The 16,995-nt window shown below is 42.3% G+C and overlaps 1 protein-coding gene across 1 annotated transcript in view; it reads right to left on the bottom strand.

Moving 5' to 3' along the window:
• The window catches only part of LOC139417557 (forkhead-associated domain-containing protein 1-like), a 35,914-nt gene that overhangs the window by 4,929 nt on the left and 13,990 nt on the right, over positions 1–16,995 (bottom strand). Inside the window, exons 18-24 of the mRNA XM_071166798.1 lie at positions 13,051–13,165; positions 11,594–11,700; positions 10,779–10,938; positions 10,299–10,425; positions 4,007–4,102; positions 3,241–3,467; positions 2,550–2,718 (exon numbers count right to left, since the gene is read on the bottom strand). Coding sequence (XP_071022899.1) covers positions 2,550–2,718; positions 3,241–3,467; positions 4,007–4,102; positions 10,299–10,425; positions 10,779–10,938; positions 11,594–11,700; positions 13,051–13,165 — 1,001 coding nt within the window. The remainder of the gene's footprint in view (positions 1–2,549; positions 2,719–3,240; positions 3,468–4,006; positions 4,103–10,298; positions 10,426–10,778; positions 10,939–11,593; positions 11,701–13,050; positions 13,166–16,995) is intronic.

Genomic DNA, 16,995 nt, shown 5'->3' on the forward strand with positions numbered 1-16,995 from the left:
AGCTTAAACACATAGTGAGACAGAGGGGCCCGGGGGCCACAGTATACCTTTCAATTACTGATCTGTTAACTTACAGTCAATTTACATGAATGGCACTATGCTACAAACAACCAGAGAATGGCCACTATGATGACTGGAATCAAGGTAGTTTTGTTAACATGACTGTGGAAAATAAAAGTTTGGTCACTCTAAAATTCACTGTAAAAGCATATTGCCTTTTGGCACACACAGTATCTGCTGTTGAATAAAATGGCTGTTTTAAACGTCAGTTCACAATCACACTGGATTAGGCCATGTCCCATACTACTCATACACAGGGTATAAAGCCTTTTTAAAGTGTCAAGTTATGACACCCTACCCTACCCTAAGACATGGCCCAAACTGTCATTTGACACATAATTGCTGTTGCATAGAATACCATTTTGGGCTACTATATATCCCCTACAGGATCGATGCCCCCCCCCACGCGGGATGGTTGAGCTAACGTAGGTTAATGTGATTAGCACGAGGTTGTAAGTAATAACAACATTTCCCAGGACATAGACATATCTGATATGTGCAGAAAGCTTAAATTCTTGTTAATCTAACTGCACCTGACCAATTTACAGTAGCTATTACAGTGAAAAAATACCATGCTATTGTTTGAGGAGAGTGCACAGTTATGAACTTGAAAATGTATTAATAAACTAACTAGGCACATTTGGGCAGTCTTGATACAACATTTTGAACAGAAATGCAATGGTTCATTTAATCAGTCTAACACTTTGCACATACACTGCTAGTGGCCAAAATCGAAATTGCGCCAAATCTGGAATATTACATTTGTCCTCCCTCTTCCATTTCAAAGATGTAAAAAACACATGTTTCTTATTTGTATTTTCTTTTACCAGATATGTGTTATATTCTCCAACATTAATTCACATTTCCACAAACATCAAAGTGTTTCCTTTCAAATGGTATCACGAATATGCATATCCTTGGTTCAGGTCCTGAGCTACAGGCAGTTAGCTTTGGGAATGTAATTTTAGGCGAAAATGGGGAAAAAAGGGTCAAATCCTTAAGAGGATGGCTGTGTTACATATTCTATAAGCGCCTTCGGAAAGCATTTAGATGCCTGGACTTTTCCCACATTTTGTTACGTTACAGCCTTACTCCAAAATGGATTTCTCAGCAATCTACACACAATACCCCATAATGAACAAAGCAAAAACAGGTTTTTAGAATTTATTCCTTTGCTATGAGACTCAAAATTGAGCTCAGATGGATCATATTTCCATTGATCATACTTGAGATGTTTCAACGACTTGACTGGAGTCCACCTGTGGTAAATTCAATTGATTGGACATGATTTGGAAAGGCACACACCTGTCTATATAAGGTCCCACAGCTGACAGTGCATGTCAGAGTAAACACCAAGCCATGAGGTCGAATGAATTGTCCGTAGAGCTCAGAGACAGGATTGTGTCGAGGCACAATTTTTATGCAGCATTGAAGGTCCCCAAGAACACAGTGGCCTCCATCATTCTTACATGGAAGAAGTTTGGAACCACCAAGTCATTATGGGGTATTGTGTCTAGATTGATAATGGGAAAAATGATTTAATACATTTTAGAATAAGACTGTAATGTAAGAAAATGTGGAAAAAGTCAAGGGGTCTGAATATTTTCCGAATGCACTGTATATGCTTGTATGAACACTGGTACTGTAGATGCTATTGACTCATACTGTATGTAATAATGAGCCTTAGGTTATAGGTTCAGCCCTATGGTCAATTGCCATTCTGCATCCCAATGAGACTCCATCAGCATTTCCTAAGATTGTTCCAAGTTAGTTATCTATCTACTTGATATTACCGTAGATGGAGGAAATTTACCTTACTTAAGCACTTACTTGATTTTTGATCAATCCATACATGCTTGAACAGCACAACAAAGCCTGAGGAAGGGTCTGTCTGTCTGTCTGTCTGTCTGTCTGTCTGTCTGTCTGTCTGTCTGTCTGTCTGTCTGTCTGTCTGTGTCGTGTGTGTGGACTTGCTTAGTGGACAATCGACTAGTCACGTCCATTTTCAATGGACTCAGCATAGCTTGTCTGAGGGTGGGCAAATGACCTGGAACAAAAGTATGAGGTTCTTGTGTCTGTAATGTTAATACTGGCCCCAGGTAAATTACACAATTCCTACCATACCATGACTGGGATTCAATGGCACCGTCTGTAAGAATTTTACCACAGCTGTTGTTTTCCAAATACTACCTACCCATGCATACCTGGAAGTAGTAACATTGATGAAGCAGAAACAGTCAGGTACCCAGCAAAGTTTAACTAGCTGGACTAGATACATTTTAGGTGTTACAAAGCAAATCACCCCATGGGTTGGACTGTTGAACTCCGTTCTACCAGGCTCCTTTCTATACCTTACGGCTCTTTACGGCCCTGGTGTTAAGGCCGATCTCCTGGTCCAGCCTATTGTACATCAAGGTGAATATGTGTTACAAAACAAATAGGCCTCTGGGTTCGTTGAGTGTTTCACTCCGCTCTACGACTTTCTATACCTTACGGCTCTTTACGGCCCTGGTGTTTAGGTCTATCTCATGTTCCAGACGACTCTGGGTGTGGCGCAAGGCCTCGCGGAGCAGGCAGCTCTCTTGGCTCTCCGTCTCCAGCTCGGTCCTCAGCATATCCAGCCTGGACTGGAGTTGCTGGCCCGCCGCCTGGCTCTCCCTGGGCGGGGGAGGGGAGGGAAGCAGAGGGGGAGGACAGATGTAATAGACACGTATCAATGATCAAATCAACCTAACTACAATCCTGTTTCAAGTCACTTGAGGCAGGTGGGTTTTCTACTCATCAATCAAATGTGTTGACACATTACGTAAACACCAACCAATAAAAGTAGGTCAAATAAATAGTTGACTCTTGTGTTGCTCCTACGGTAGGCAGCTAGCGGGTGATTGGTTGGTAAGAGTGTGGTGCTAGCAATTCCAAGTTATATTTGGTAAAATATGATCCCCAATCAGAGACAACGATAAACAGCTGCCTCTGATTGGGAACCATACCAAGCCAACATAGACATACAATAACCTAGATAACCCACCCTAGTCACACCCTGACCTAACCAACAAAGAGAATAAAAGGCTCTCTATGGTCAGGGCGTGACAGGCATATTTATAGTAATTTCATGAAAATTCACTATTGAGTTAAGGGATCTAGTTCATGGCCCTGTATTCCCTTCTTTTACTTCCCTACCTGAGAGTAGTCATTTCTCTATGCTGCTGCTGCAGTAGGGTTTCACTCCGCTGGGCCTGGCTGTGCTGTAGGGCCATGCAGCTCCGGAGCAGCTCCAGGTCTGCGTGACGCAAAGAAGCCAGACTGGCCCTCTCCTCCTGGGGCAGGTGCTGCAGGGACACACACCCCTGCAGCTGGCCCTCGCTCAACTCCAGAGCCTCGCACAGCGCCCGTGCCAGATCCAGGTACTGAGAGAGAGAGAGAGAGAGGGAGAGAGAGAGAGGGAGAGAGAGAGAGACAAATAGAGAGACAAATAGAGAGAGAGAGAGAGACAAATAGAGAGAGAGAGACAAATAGAGAGAGACACAAATAGAGAGAGAGAGAGACACAAATAGAGAGAGAGAGACAAATAGAGAGAGAGAGAGAGACAAATAGAGAGAGAGACAAATAGAGAGAGACAAATGAGAGAGAGAGACAAATAGAGAGAGACAAATGAGAGAGAGAGAGAGAGAGAGAGAGAAATAGAGAGAAATAGAGAAATAGAGAAATAGAGAGAGAGAGAGAGACAAATAGAGAGAGACAGAGATACAAATAGAGAAATAGAGAGAGAGAGAGAAATAGAGAGAGAGACAAAGACAGAATGAGAGGAGTAATTAATGATTAGTTGAATCAAGTAGGTGCTGGGCTAGGACAAATATCTGCACACCCTGTAGCTCTCTTGGGTTAGAATTGAAGAACACTGTCATAGCCACCCACACTCTACCCCTGAGAGCATCCTTCCACTCACTGTCCTCTCGCTGAGGTCCAGGGCGTCTGATAGGTCCAGTCTGGCTGTGCGCTCCAGGGTCTCCTCCCCCAATGCTCCATGGAGTGGCCAGGCACTCTAGATTGAAATGATCATGTAACATATGACATTACACAATACTAAGTTGATAATCATAGTCATAGGCTTTAAGATGAATTTCTCAGCAGAGTGAGTATTGGGACGTGTTCATCGGGCGCATTTAATTAAGAACTTTTAATACATTTTGCAATGGAAAAAAAAAGTAACCATCTGTCTTATGTAACCATACCAAACGTAACATTTCATACTAATTTGAGTTCCAGGATTTATGTTTACTATGTTACGGTTAGTCTATGAGACCAGGCTGGGTCAGGTGCTTACCACTGCAGACCTCGGTGTGCTGAGTTTGCTCGTCTCACTCCCTGCTTGTTTCTTAGGTGCCCCCTGCTGGGTGAAGCGCTCTGAGGGAACAAACAGTTACCCAAATATCAGAGAAGAGGAACACTTTGGAGGACACAAAGTTTTATAGTCTCCTAAGTTATTTAAATAAAATATATAGACAATGTACAATGACATTGACCAAGGCATAGAGATAGGGAACAGCACAAAAGCAGCATATTTAAGAAAACATTTAAAAGTATTTTCCCTACTTACATTTTTATTTATTTATCTGAGATAATCTGATATGGGGTTTTAGGGCCCCTGGTCCCTGCCCTAATTAATCCTGCAATAGCCTTTGCCGTGTTCAATTATATCACATGGGAGCAAAACATGCTGTGTGCAGGCTTTCTTTCTATATTCATAGAGTTTTGACTTTGCTTACTCAGGGGCCATGTTTGCTCCAAGGCTCCGATCCTGGCCCTCATCTCTGACAAAGCCTCCCTCTGATGCTGAATCACCTCCTTGTGTCGATAACCTCTGGACTTTGACCCCTGCTTGGCATACTCCCCAGGAGCAGTGACAGTGGCCATTTCCTGGACACAAAGGGAGAAAAAAATGACATTTGAATCATATTCTTAACTCATGATAGGGTCTAGAGTTTTTCCTCTGAGAGGTTCAGCTCAGGATTTCACAACTCAGAAGTAGAGGTGGGGGACAACACTAAGTGGACTATGGTTGTAGCCAAAAATTCAATTGACATGAAGGAAGAGCTGGATGCATCACCAAATGATTGAGTATGTGTATAATGCTGAAGAGTGGTAAGTACAAAGTAGGAGGACGAGTTGAGCCTCTCACACTAAAAAGAAGACCCCAAAGGTTTAGAATGCAGCTGGACACATATTCAATCTCTACCTATCCCAGTCTATTATCCCCACATGCTTCAAGGTGGCCACCATTGTTCCTGTACCCAAGAATGCAAAGGTAACTGAACTAAATGACCATCTCCCCGTAGCACTCACTTCTGTCATCATGAAGTGCTTTGAGAGACTAGTCAAGGATCATATCACCTCCAGCTTACCTGTCACCCTAGACCCATTTCAATTTGCTTACCGCCCCAATAGGTCCACAGATGATGCAATCGCCATCACACTACACTGCCCTAGCTCATCTGGACAAGAGGAATACCTATGTAAGAATGCTGTTCATTGACTACAGCTCAGCATTCAACACCATAGTTCCCTTCAAGCTCATCATTAAGCTTGAGGCCCTGGGTCTCAACCCCACACTGTGCAATAGCGTCCTGGACTTCCTGATGGTCTACCCCAGGTGGTGAAGGTAGGAAACAACATCTCTACTTCGCTGATCCTCAACACTGGGGCCCCACAAGGGTGTGTGCTCAGCCCCCTCCTGTACTCCCTGTTCACCCATGACTGTGTGGCCATGCACACCTCCAACTCAATCATCATCAAATTTGCAGACAACACAACAGTAGTAGGCTTGATTACCAACAATGACGAGACAGCCTCCAAGGAGGAGGTGAGGGCTCTCGGAGTGTGGTGTCAGGTAAATAACCTCTCACTCAACAAAACAAAGGAGATGATCGTGGACTTCAGGAAACAACAGAGGGAGCACCCCCCTATCCACATCAATGGGACAGCGTGGAGAAGGTGGAAAGTTTTAAGCTCCTTAGCATACACATCACGGACAAACTGAAATGGTCCACCCACACAGACCGTGTGGTGAAGAAGGCAACAGCGCCTCTTCAACCTCAGGAGGCTGAAGACATTTGCCTTTCCACCTAAAACCCTCACAAACTTTTACAGATCCACAATTGAGAGCATCCTGTCGGGCTGTATCACCGCCTGGTACGGCACCACCCACAACCGCAGGGCTCTCCAAAGGACAGTGCGGTCTGCACAACGCATCACCGGGGGCAAACTACCTGACCTCCAGGATACCTACAGCACCAGATGTCACAGGAAGACCAAAAAGATCATCAAGGACAACAACCACCCAAGCTACAGCCTGTTCACCCTGCTACCATCCAGAAGGCGAGGTCAGTACAGGTGCATCAAAGCTGGTACAGAGAGACAGACAAACAACTTATATCTCAAGGCCATCAGACTGTTCAACAGCCATCACTAGCACAGAGGGGCTGCTGTCCACATACAGACTTGAAATCACTGGCTATTTTTTATAAATGGAACACTAGTGACTTTAATAATGCCACTTTAATAATGTTTGCATATCTTGCATTACTCATGTATATACTGTATTCTATACTATATATTGCATCTTAACCGATGCCGCTCTGTCATTACTCATCCATATATTATATTTATATATTCTTATTCCATTCCTATACTTAGATTTGTGCGTATTTGGTATCTGTTGTGGAATTGCTAGATATTACTTGTTAGATATTGCTGCACTGTCGGAACAAAAGTGGCAAGAAAAAGTATGTGAACCCTAAGGAAATATCTGTATTTCTGCATAAATTGGTCATAAAATTAGATCTGATCTTCATCTAAGTCACAACAACAGACAAACTAATAACACAAATGATTGTCTATATTGAATATATAATTTAAACATTCACAGTGTAGGTTGGAAAAAGTATGTGAACCCCTAGGCTAATGACTTCTCCAAAAGCTAATTGGAGTCAGGAGTCAGCTAACCTGGAGTACAATCATTGAGATGAGATTGGAGAAGTTGGTTAGAGCTGCCCTGCCCTATAAAAACCACTCACAAAATTTGAGTTTGCTATTCACAAGAACCATTGCCTGATGTGAACCATGCCTCGAACAAAAGAGATCTCATAAGACCCAAGATTAAGAATTGTTGACATGCGTAAAGCTGGAAAGGGTTACAAAAGTATCTCTAAAAGCCTTGCTGCTCACCAGTCCACGGTAAGACAAATATGTCTATGTCTATAAATGGAGAAAGTTTAGCACTGTTGCTACTCTCCCTAGGAGTGCCTGTAAAGATGACTGCAAGAGCACAGTGCATAATGCTCAATGAGGTTAAGAAGAATCCTAGAGTATCAGCTAAAGACTTTTAGAAATCTCTGGAACATTCTAAAATCTCTGTTGAAGAGTCTATGATACGTAAAACACTAAACAAGAATGGTGTTCATGGGAGGACAACATGGAAGAAGCCACTGCTGTCCAAAAAAAACATTGCCGCATGTCTGAAATTCGCAAAAGAGCATCTGGATGTTCGACAGCGCTACTGGCAAAATATTCTGTGGACAGATGAAACTAAAGATGAGTAGTTTGGAAGGAACACACAAAACTATGTGTGTAGAAAAAAAAGGCACAGCACAGCACACCAAAACCTCATCCAACTGTAAAGTATGGTGAAGGGAGCATCATGGTTTGGAGCTGCTTTGCTGCCTTAGGGCCTGAACAGCTTGCTATCATCGACAGAAAAATGAATTCCCAAGTTTATCAAGACATTTTGCAGGAGAATGTAAGGCTATCTGTCCGCCATTTGAAGCTCAACAGAAGTTGGGTGATGCAACAGGACAATGACCCAAAAAACATACAGAATGGATTCAACAGTAGAAAATACGCCTTCTGGAGTGGCCCAGTCAGAGACCTGACCTCAACCTGATTGAGATGCTGTGGTATGACCTCAAGAGAGCAGTTCACACCAGACACCCCAAGAATATTGCTGAACTGAAACAGTTTTGTAAAGAGGAATGGTCCAAAATTCCTCCTGACCGTCGTGCAGGTCTGATCCGCAACTACAGAAAACGTTTGGATGAGGTTACTGCTGCCAAAGAAGGGTCAACCAGTTATTAAATCCAAGGGTTCACATACTTTTTCCACCCTGCACTGTGAATGTCTAAACGGTGTGTTCAATAAAGACAGGAAAACATATAATTGTTTGTGTGTTATTAGTTTAAGCAGACTGTTTGTCTATTGTTGTGAATTAGATGATCAGATCAAATTTTATGACCAATTCATGCAGAAGTCCAGGAAATGCCAAAGGGTTCACATACTTTTTCTTGCCATTGTAAGAGCACAAGCATTTCGCTACACTCGCAATAACATCTGCTAACCATGTGTATGTGACCAATAAAATTTGATTAGAATTGACTACGACAGTAGTCAGGGAGGTGTCCTTCTATGACCCCAAAGATATGACACACATCTACACCCTGTTACAATTGATCACTAGCTTTTAGATAAAGCGATTCATACACGGGTCGCGAACACATCTCACTAACAAAGGATTCATTTAGAAAAATGTAAATGTATATTTTAATCTATTATATTTCATTCTCCATTCTCTGGTATCATGGCTATACATCCACTAATATTCCTTTCTACAATTAAGGTTTCAGATTTGTGTTTTTGACTCATATCAAACAATGGCGCTTCTGTTAATGCGCAAATCATTTGACTGCTGGCATCTTGCAGGTTGAGATTCTTTTTGGCTGTGCTTTATGAAAAGATCCAAGCTGTTACTAGACTATGATGTGTGATTTCTTTGTGTTGCTATGAGTGAAATCGAAGGAAATTATATTAACTTGTCAAAAATACATAGAAATGCACCTTCATTGAGTTCAATGACTCGGTAGATGTTGACTTGAGCTCCTTTCCAGCCAAGTGTCCTTGACTGCAGATCTGTGGCTGATCGTATGAAACACACTCAGGGATACAACGCCTGTCATTGTGGTCTGTTGTGTGAGTCAGCTAGTTCGAATGCATCACCTACTGACACAATGCAATGTTCCCGATCCTCACTACACTGTAGTGGGCCTATTGACTATAACACGGGTACTAAAACAAGAGTCTGAATGGCTATTTTGTAGAAGTGAGTGAGTGATTGAGTGACACACACGCACGCACGCACGCACGCACGCACGCACACACACACACACACACACACACACACACGCACACACACACACACACACACACACACACACAAATACAGTTTGTGTAACAAACACAAGCCTAAATCATGACTGGGCAGTACGAAGCTGTTGAGGCCCTCTATTTTCCATTTAGAGAGACAAACAGGAGATAAATGAGTGCCCTGGGGAACACAGAGGAGTCGTGTCATGTTGTACTGTACTGTTGTTATGGTTTACGACAAGGTGCTGCTTTACATGCGAGTGTGTTGTCAGGATGCTCCGGAGGAGGAGGCACATGCCATTAAACATAGTGATGCACAATGTCATATAACGTATCTCCTGCTTCTCCAGTGTTCTGATAAGAGGGGGAATAGGAGATGGTCTCTTCCTCTGAGTGTTGATTGGACTGAGTTAGAGGCGTGGCACCACAGCACAAGATCATTATCAGCAGAACCTGTTCAAACTGGCTTTTCTCTGAGGAAACAGAGGCACCCTCCAGCGTTTACTGAACCAGACAGCTAAATATCAGACCTCTTTTTTTCAGTAACGTATTCATGTGTACGTGTGGTGAACCTATGATGCTGCAGATTTTTTCCATATTGTTGTGTGCCTCGTGCTTCATTTGATTCCTCTCATACCTTCAGTTGATCAATGCGGCTGAAGAGTGCAATCCTCTTAGCCTGGTCCCCGATATGTTTGTCCTTTATAGCATAGTCAACTCCTATGGTTGTTGTCTGGCATGATAACCACCGTATGAGTCGATGAGACAGCACATACACATCTGGGACCAGGCTACAAAAACCTGGTGTCCCTGGTCTAAATCTAAATCAACCAGTTCACCAAAAGCCAGGAGACACAGCGGCCCTCGAGGACCAGAGGTGTACACCACTGGCCCTGTATTCCTAAAGTGTCTCAGAGTAGGGAGTACAAGGATCAGGTTCCCCCTTGGGTTTACTCATTATAATCTAAAAGTCAAAGCTGATCCTAAATCAGCACTCCTACTCTGAGACTCTTTGTGAATATGGGCCTTTATGTTATTCCACTCGCCTTTGTGTGTGGTGGTATGCAGGAGACAACAGAGTAGTGGACAGGCTGGGTCTGCTCTGGGTTTGTCCTCTGTTCCTTCATCTCTCTCTCTGCCCTGAGACTCTTCTCCAGGTCCACCTGACAAAGCCTGGTAGGACACAACACATTAGATCAAATCAAATCATAAAATATATGATAGGACACAATGCATCAGCCCTTCACTACATGCTGGCTGGCTGCTTGCTATCTTAATGACCCTAATATAGCTACTACATTACTTTGTACTTATGCCATTTCAAGGTAAATATATATTTTTTGCTAAAATTTAATTATATCGTGGAGAGAAACCATGAGAGTTTAAATGTATTGGTTCTTCACATTTGTACACATATGATATTACATTTGAGGATTCCACATTACAAATCCAATGTAACCGATAGGGGTTGGTAACCTCACTCCTCAGCTTTAAATGTCTCCCCCCCGCACCTACCTCAGACCTACCTCAATTCATCCCTCACTTTCTCAAGCTCCTCCCCTTTCTGCTCCACGAGTTGTGACATCAGCATTAGCTTCTGAGTGAGAGTGCTCAGTTGGACCCTCTGATCGACGACCAGAGCCTTAAGCTGCTCCAACTGTAGTTTCTGCTGCTCACTGAGCTCCCCTGCAGAATATACACAGTTAAGCATTCACACACACACACACACACACACACACACACACACACACACACACACACACACACACACACACACACACACACACACACACACACACACACACACACACACACACACACGCACAAAATGCGAGACTGCTATGTTAATGTGATCTGAATGTGATCTGACATGTCCAGGTAACTGCCAAAATAAAGGAAACACCAACATAAAGTGTCTTAATAGAGCGTTGGGCCACCATGAGACAGAACATAATTTGGTATTTTGTTGACGGTGAAAAATAATGTCTCAGGGGCCGCTCCATAATCTCCCATAAGTGTTCAATTGGGTTTAGATCTGGTGACTGAGGCAGCCATGGCATTTGGTTTACATTGTTTTTATGCTCATCAAATCATTCTGTGAACACTTGTGCCCAGTGGATGGGGCATTGTCATTCTATGGGGGCATAGCCACGGTAGCCAATATAATGGCCGGCCCAGCATTTTTATACATGACTCTAAGCATGATGGGATCTTCATTGCTTAATTAACTAAGGAACCACACCTGTGTGGAAGCACTTGCTTTCAATATTCTTTGTATCATTGTATCATTTACATACTACCATAATATACTGAAGGGATGGATCAACATGTGAGATTGCACCTGTCATGTCTGTTATCCTGGCATTGGCTGCAGCCAGGTCACGACTCAAAGCCACGATGAGGTCACCCTGGCTACATGTTTCCAGCTGAGACTGGGCCAAGTCTGCCCTGGAGAGATGAGAACAAGGAAAACAAGAGGAGGGTATTTTAGTTAACAAACTAGAAATATGGAATGGTTGAACAAAAAGTAAATCTGCACACGTTTCCACCCCAAACTGGGGCTTCCTCAGTAGAATGTTCGACCATGTTTTAGCCTGATTAATCCACTTACTCATAATTCCACAGCTTCACCACAGACACATGCACCCGCACGCACACACCCGCAGTCCCTAACCCCTAACCCTAAACCTAACCTGTACCCTAACCCGTAGCCTAACCCTAACCTGAAAACCTAACCCTAGCTCCTAACCCTAACCATAAAACTAACCCTAGTTCCTAACCCTTAACCTAACACTAATTCTAACCTTAACCCTAAACCCCTAGAAATAGCATTTGACCTTGTGGCTTGTGGGGACTAATAAAAAGTCCCCAGTTGGTCAAAATGTTGTTAGTTTACTATTCTTGTGGGGACTTCTGGTCCCCACAAGTATAGTTAAACACATCCACACACACACACACACACACACACACACACACACACACACACACACACACACACACACACACACACACACACACACACACACACACACACACACACACACACACACACACACACAGACTGAAATAAGGCATACTATCACCATATTTGAAAGAGATAACTGTGGTAATATGACCACCTAAATTAGCTGTAAAAAATAAGTCTGCATGATCATTAATCTAAGATTTAAAAGACACATTCTGCACTGTAGCTGTACTATACTGTGTGTTCAGAAATGGACACCAGGGACTCTCATAAGCTTTCCTTTAACTGGAATGCAGTGGCACACATGGGATGGGATAAGAAGACCTCAGATTACATTTAGGAATCAGTGCCTGGGCCTTCAGAAGTAATCCTCCGCTTGGTTTGAGACAAGAGGGTAGTTTCACAGACTGATCCCTATAAGGATCATATATATCAGAGTCATTATATAAGAAAAGCATGAGTCATGACTCACGCATATATTTCTGGCCTCATGAATTATTCATGAGGAAAGCACAGCGTGAGCATGGGGATGTTTGCTGAGTGATGACGTCACTCCTTTGTGCAAGATGGCAAGAAATACCATGGTGTGAATACACAGAGACGGCATCTAAGGTGAATAGCCTTACATTAAAATATTTGGAGGTTGCATACATTATGATTTACAATCAAAACTGTTGACGTATTGCATCAAATTTACTATAAAATGTGGTAAGGTCCCTCTAGTTAAATGTCAGTAATAGTCTGTGCCTATTGGGGAATGTTTCCACTATTTAGTCTCATCAATAATGAGGCCATCTAATAAATTGAAAGAAAATCCAAAAAACCCTCTTTACCTGAGTGAAGTGATATTACCCTCCAGGGCTGCTACCTCTGAGGCCTGCTTAGTCTGTGTCTCCAGGGGACTGGTACTCATCACAGGCCTACTACTCTCCAGATTCCCCTCCAACGCTGTGGAGAGTTAGAAGACATTATAAAGGCTCATACATGATTAAAACAAGTTATAAAGCATTATATCTGCACCCTGTAAATATTTAAGTATCAGATTCTCTGGATCCTTCCTGAAAAATAGACACCAGCTGGTCAGATTCAATGTTCACTTCAGCCCTTCCAGAACCACATGTACAGGATCCCCACAAGGCTCTGTCATCTTGCCGGTGCTATTCACCCTGTACACAGACGACTGTAGGAGCTCGGACCCAGAGATTACGTTCATTAAGCACTTTGATGACACAGTAATAATAGACAGGCAATCCAGAGGGGCGCCTCCAGGCTGAAATCGACAGGTTTTCACTGTAGTGTAACCAGAACTACATGGACCTCAATGCAACCAAAACCAAAGACCTGGTCATTGACTTTAGAAGAGACCAACCTACCATCCCAGCGCTGGAGGTTAACGGACCCATCATTAAACAAGGGGAAGACTACAAACACCTAGGAATCATCATCAACAACGAGCTCTTCTCCAAAAGAAGCACTGAACAAATTCACTCAAAATTTCAACAACGCCTGTTCTTTCTACAGAAATTGAGGAAGTTTAATGTACACCAATCAATCCTCCAAGCATTTTATAACTTCTTTATAGAATCCATCATAGCTTTTAATGTTGTAGGGTGGTTTGGTGCTCTAGGGAACACAAGCCTGAACCTACTGAACAGGGTAATACGAATCAGTGGGAAGGTCATTGGAGCAAGCCAGGACCCCTCAGTGACATTTACAAAAAAAGAGGGAGGAAGAAGGGGGAACAAATAGCTTTTGACCTGACACACACAGGTGTAGAGCTCTCCCATACAAACTGAAGAGATCAACTTCTAGTTTTGCGCCAAAAACCGGGGAGCAACCTCTGTCTGGTGGAGTCCACAAAGCATATTGCATGTAACAAACAGTTACATGACCTACAACATAGTCAAGCAAGTTCATGTTTACGACATTTTCGGACCACTAATCAACTATTGATTTAGAACCACGGAGTGTTACCGAGAGTAGCAAAGAAAACAGGAGCTGCATTCACTATTCTAGCACCATTTCAATTTCAATATTTCAACGTCATCAAATCACCTATGCTTATTCTAGTACAGTGGCAACTGAACGATACCAAAACAATTTAGTCCAATCAACTTAAACTAAATAGGATGTGGCTGTCGATGGTTCTGATTTCTGTGTGTCTGTGTGCGTGCAAGTAGAAAAAACATGTTGACTCACCAATGTCTTCCTCCTCTCTTTCATGTTGACGAAACGGTCTATTTCTCTTATTTGTTGTCCTAGGCTACCTGGCTAAAAATAGCTTAAACCTCTACGGGATCGGTTCCCCCCCGTGGGACGGTTGAGCTAATGTTGGCTAATGTGATTAGCATGAGGTTGTAGGTAACAAGAACATTTCCCAGGACATAGACATATCTGATATGGGCAGAAAGCTTCAATTCTTGTTAATCTAACTGCACTGTCCAATTTACAGTAACTATTACAGTGAAATAATACCATGCTATTGTCTGAGGAGAGTGAAAATGTATTAATAAACCAATTCAGCACATTTGGGCAGTCTTGATACAACATTTTGAACAGAAATGCAGTGGTTCATTGAATCAGTCTAAAACTGTGCACATACACTGCTGCCATCTAGTGGCCAAAATCTAAATTGTGCCTAACCTGGAATATAACATTTTGGCCTTTCTCTTGCATTTCAAAGATTTAAAAAAAAATGGGGAAAAAAACTCATGTATTTTCTTTGTAATATCTTTTACCAGATCTAATGTGTTATATTCTCCTACATTAATTTCACAGTTTCACAAACTTCAAAGTGTTTCCTTTCAAATGGTATCAAGAATATGCATATCCTTGCTTCCGGTCCTGAGCTACAGGCAGTTAGATTTGGGTATGTCATTTTAGGCGAAAATTGAAAAAAAGGATCCGATCCTTCCTTTCATGGGCAACATTAGCCTTCTACTGTACATCTAGCTACATATTGAACGTCCATCCTCTCAGGCCAGGGGCACAATGTATGAATTAATGGCTGGATCAGAATCACTGTTATAATCATTGGCCAGTACCCCTATCTCTATCTCCATCCATTTAATTTAGGAAAGGGCTATTTTTTTGCTAGCTAGCTAGCCAATGGAGGACAATAACACAACGAGATGCAACAATTCAAGTTGTTCCTGTCAGTGACACAGGCTCTCAATGTGATTTGATAGGAGTGAAGCCAAACCAAACTGGCTTACATTGACACTTTTTTTGGTGTGCCAGGACCCTTTACACTTGAGCTCACTCAGTTTAGCTCAAAGCTGATTGGCCAAATGCTCATTGGCTTCCCCTGCATTCAATGCTACGGGCAGCAACAATGTAATGATCTTTTGGACCAGACAGAATCAGATAGATGGTCTACACATACAGAGACAGAGGGGCACTGTTTCGCTCGCTTGGATGCTTTCCGGTGAGATACATTAATTGAAGGGAAATTATTAAACACAGAGACAAAAGAGAAATTATTATTTAAAAAAAAATCCTGGTCAAATATTTGGGGAAGCCTGGCTTCCCTTGGCATCCATGAATACACACCACTGTGTGTGTCTTGTATGTACCAATTCGTCACCACACATGAAGCTCCCTCCCAGGAAATAAACGTTATTTGCATTGAATTTTGAATAGGTAAAGTGTTACTGAGTTTATTTCGCACCCAGTAACACCAAGTGTAACTATGCATTAATTGAGGAAAATATGTGCTTCTAATATTGCCCTTTAGTGTTGCATTACACGTGACTGTCATCTAGTGACATAAAATGGCACTACCTTGCATTAAGCACACTACTGTGTCCAATGCTGTTTAATTTAGACTTGTGGGAACTGACCAACAGTGCCTTCAGAAAGTATTCATACCACTTGACTTATTCCACATTTTGTTATGTTACAGCCTGAATTCAAATTGTATTGAATGTATTATTTTCTCACCCATCTACACACAATAAACCATGATGACAGAGTGAACAAATGTTTTTAGAAATTGTAGCAAATTGATAGAAAATGAAATACAGAAATGTACATAAGTATTCACCTCCCTGCAATGCTTTGTAGAAGCATGTTTGGTAGTGATTACAGCTGTGAGTCTTTCTGGGTAAGTCTCTAAGAGCTTTGCACACCTGGATTGTAAAATATTTGCACCTTATTCTTTGTATATTCAGTGTATATTTGGTCTTGTGTTTGAGGTTATTGTCCTACTGAAAAATTAATTTGTATCCCAGTGTCTGAGGGAAAGCAGACGGAACCAGGTTTCCTATAGGATTTTGCCTGTTGTTTAGCTCTATTCCTCTGTTTCCTTTTATCCCCTGAAACTCCCTAGTCCTGGCCGATGACAAGCATAACCATAACATGATGCAGCCACCACCATGCTTGAAAATATGAAGAGTGGTACTCAGTGATGTGTTGTATTGGATTTGCCTCAAACATAACACTTTGTATTCAGGACATGAAGTTAATTTCTTTGCCACATTTTTTGCAGTTTTACTTTAGTGCTTTCGTGCAAACAGGATGCATGTTTTGGAACATTTTTTATTCTGTACAGGCTTCCTTCTTTTCACTCTGTGATTTAGCTAAGAATTGTGGAGTAACAGTTTTCTCCTATCACAGCCATTAAACTCTGTAACTGTTTTAAAGTCACCATTGGCCTCATGGTGAAATCCCTGAGCAGTTTCCTTCCTCTATGGCAACTTAGTTAGGAAGGACGCCTGCATCTTTGTAGTGACTGGGTGTATTGATACACCATCCAAAGTGTAATTAATAACTTCACC

This window comes from Oncorhynchus clarkii, chromosome 9, assembly GCF_045791955.1.
Source record: "Oncorhynchus clarkii lewisi isolate Uvic-CL-2024 chromosome 9, UVic_Ocla_1.0, whole genome shotgun sequence".
Lineage (NCBI taxonomy): Eukaryota > Metazoa > Chordata > Actinopteri > Salmoniformes > Salmonidae > Oncorhynchus > Oncorhynchus clarkii.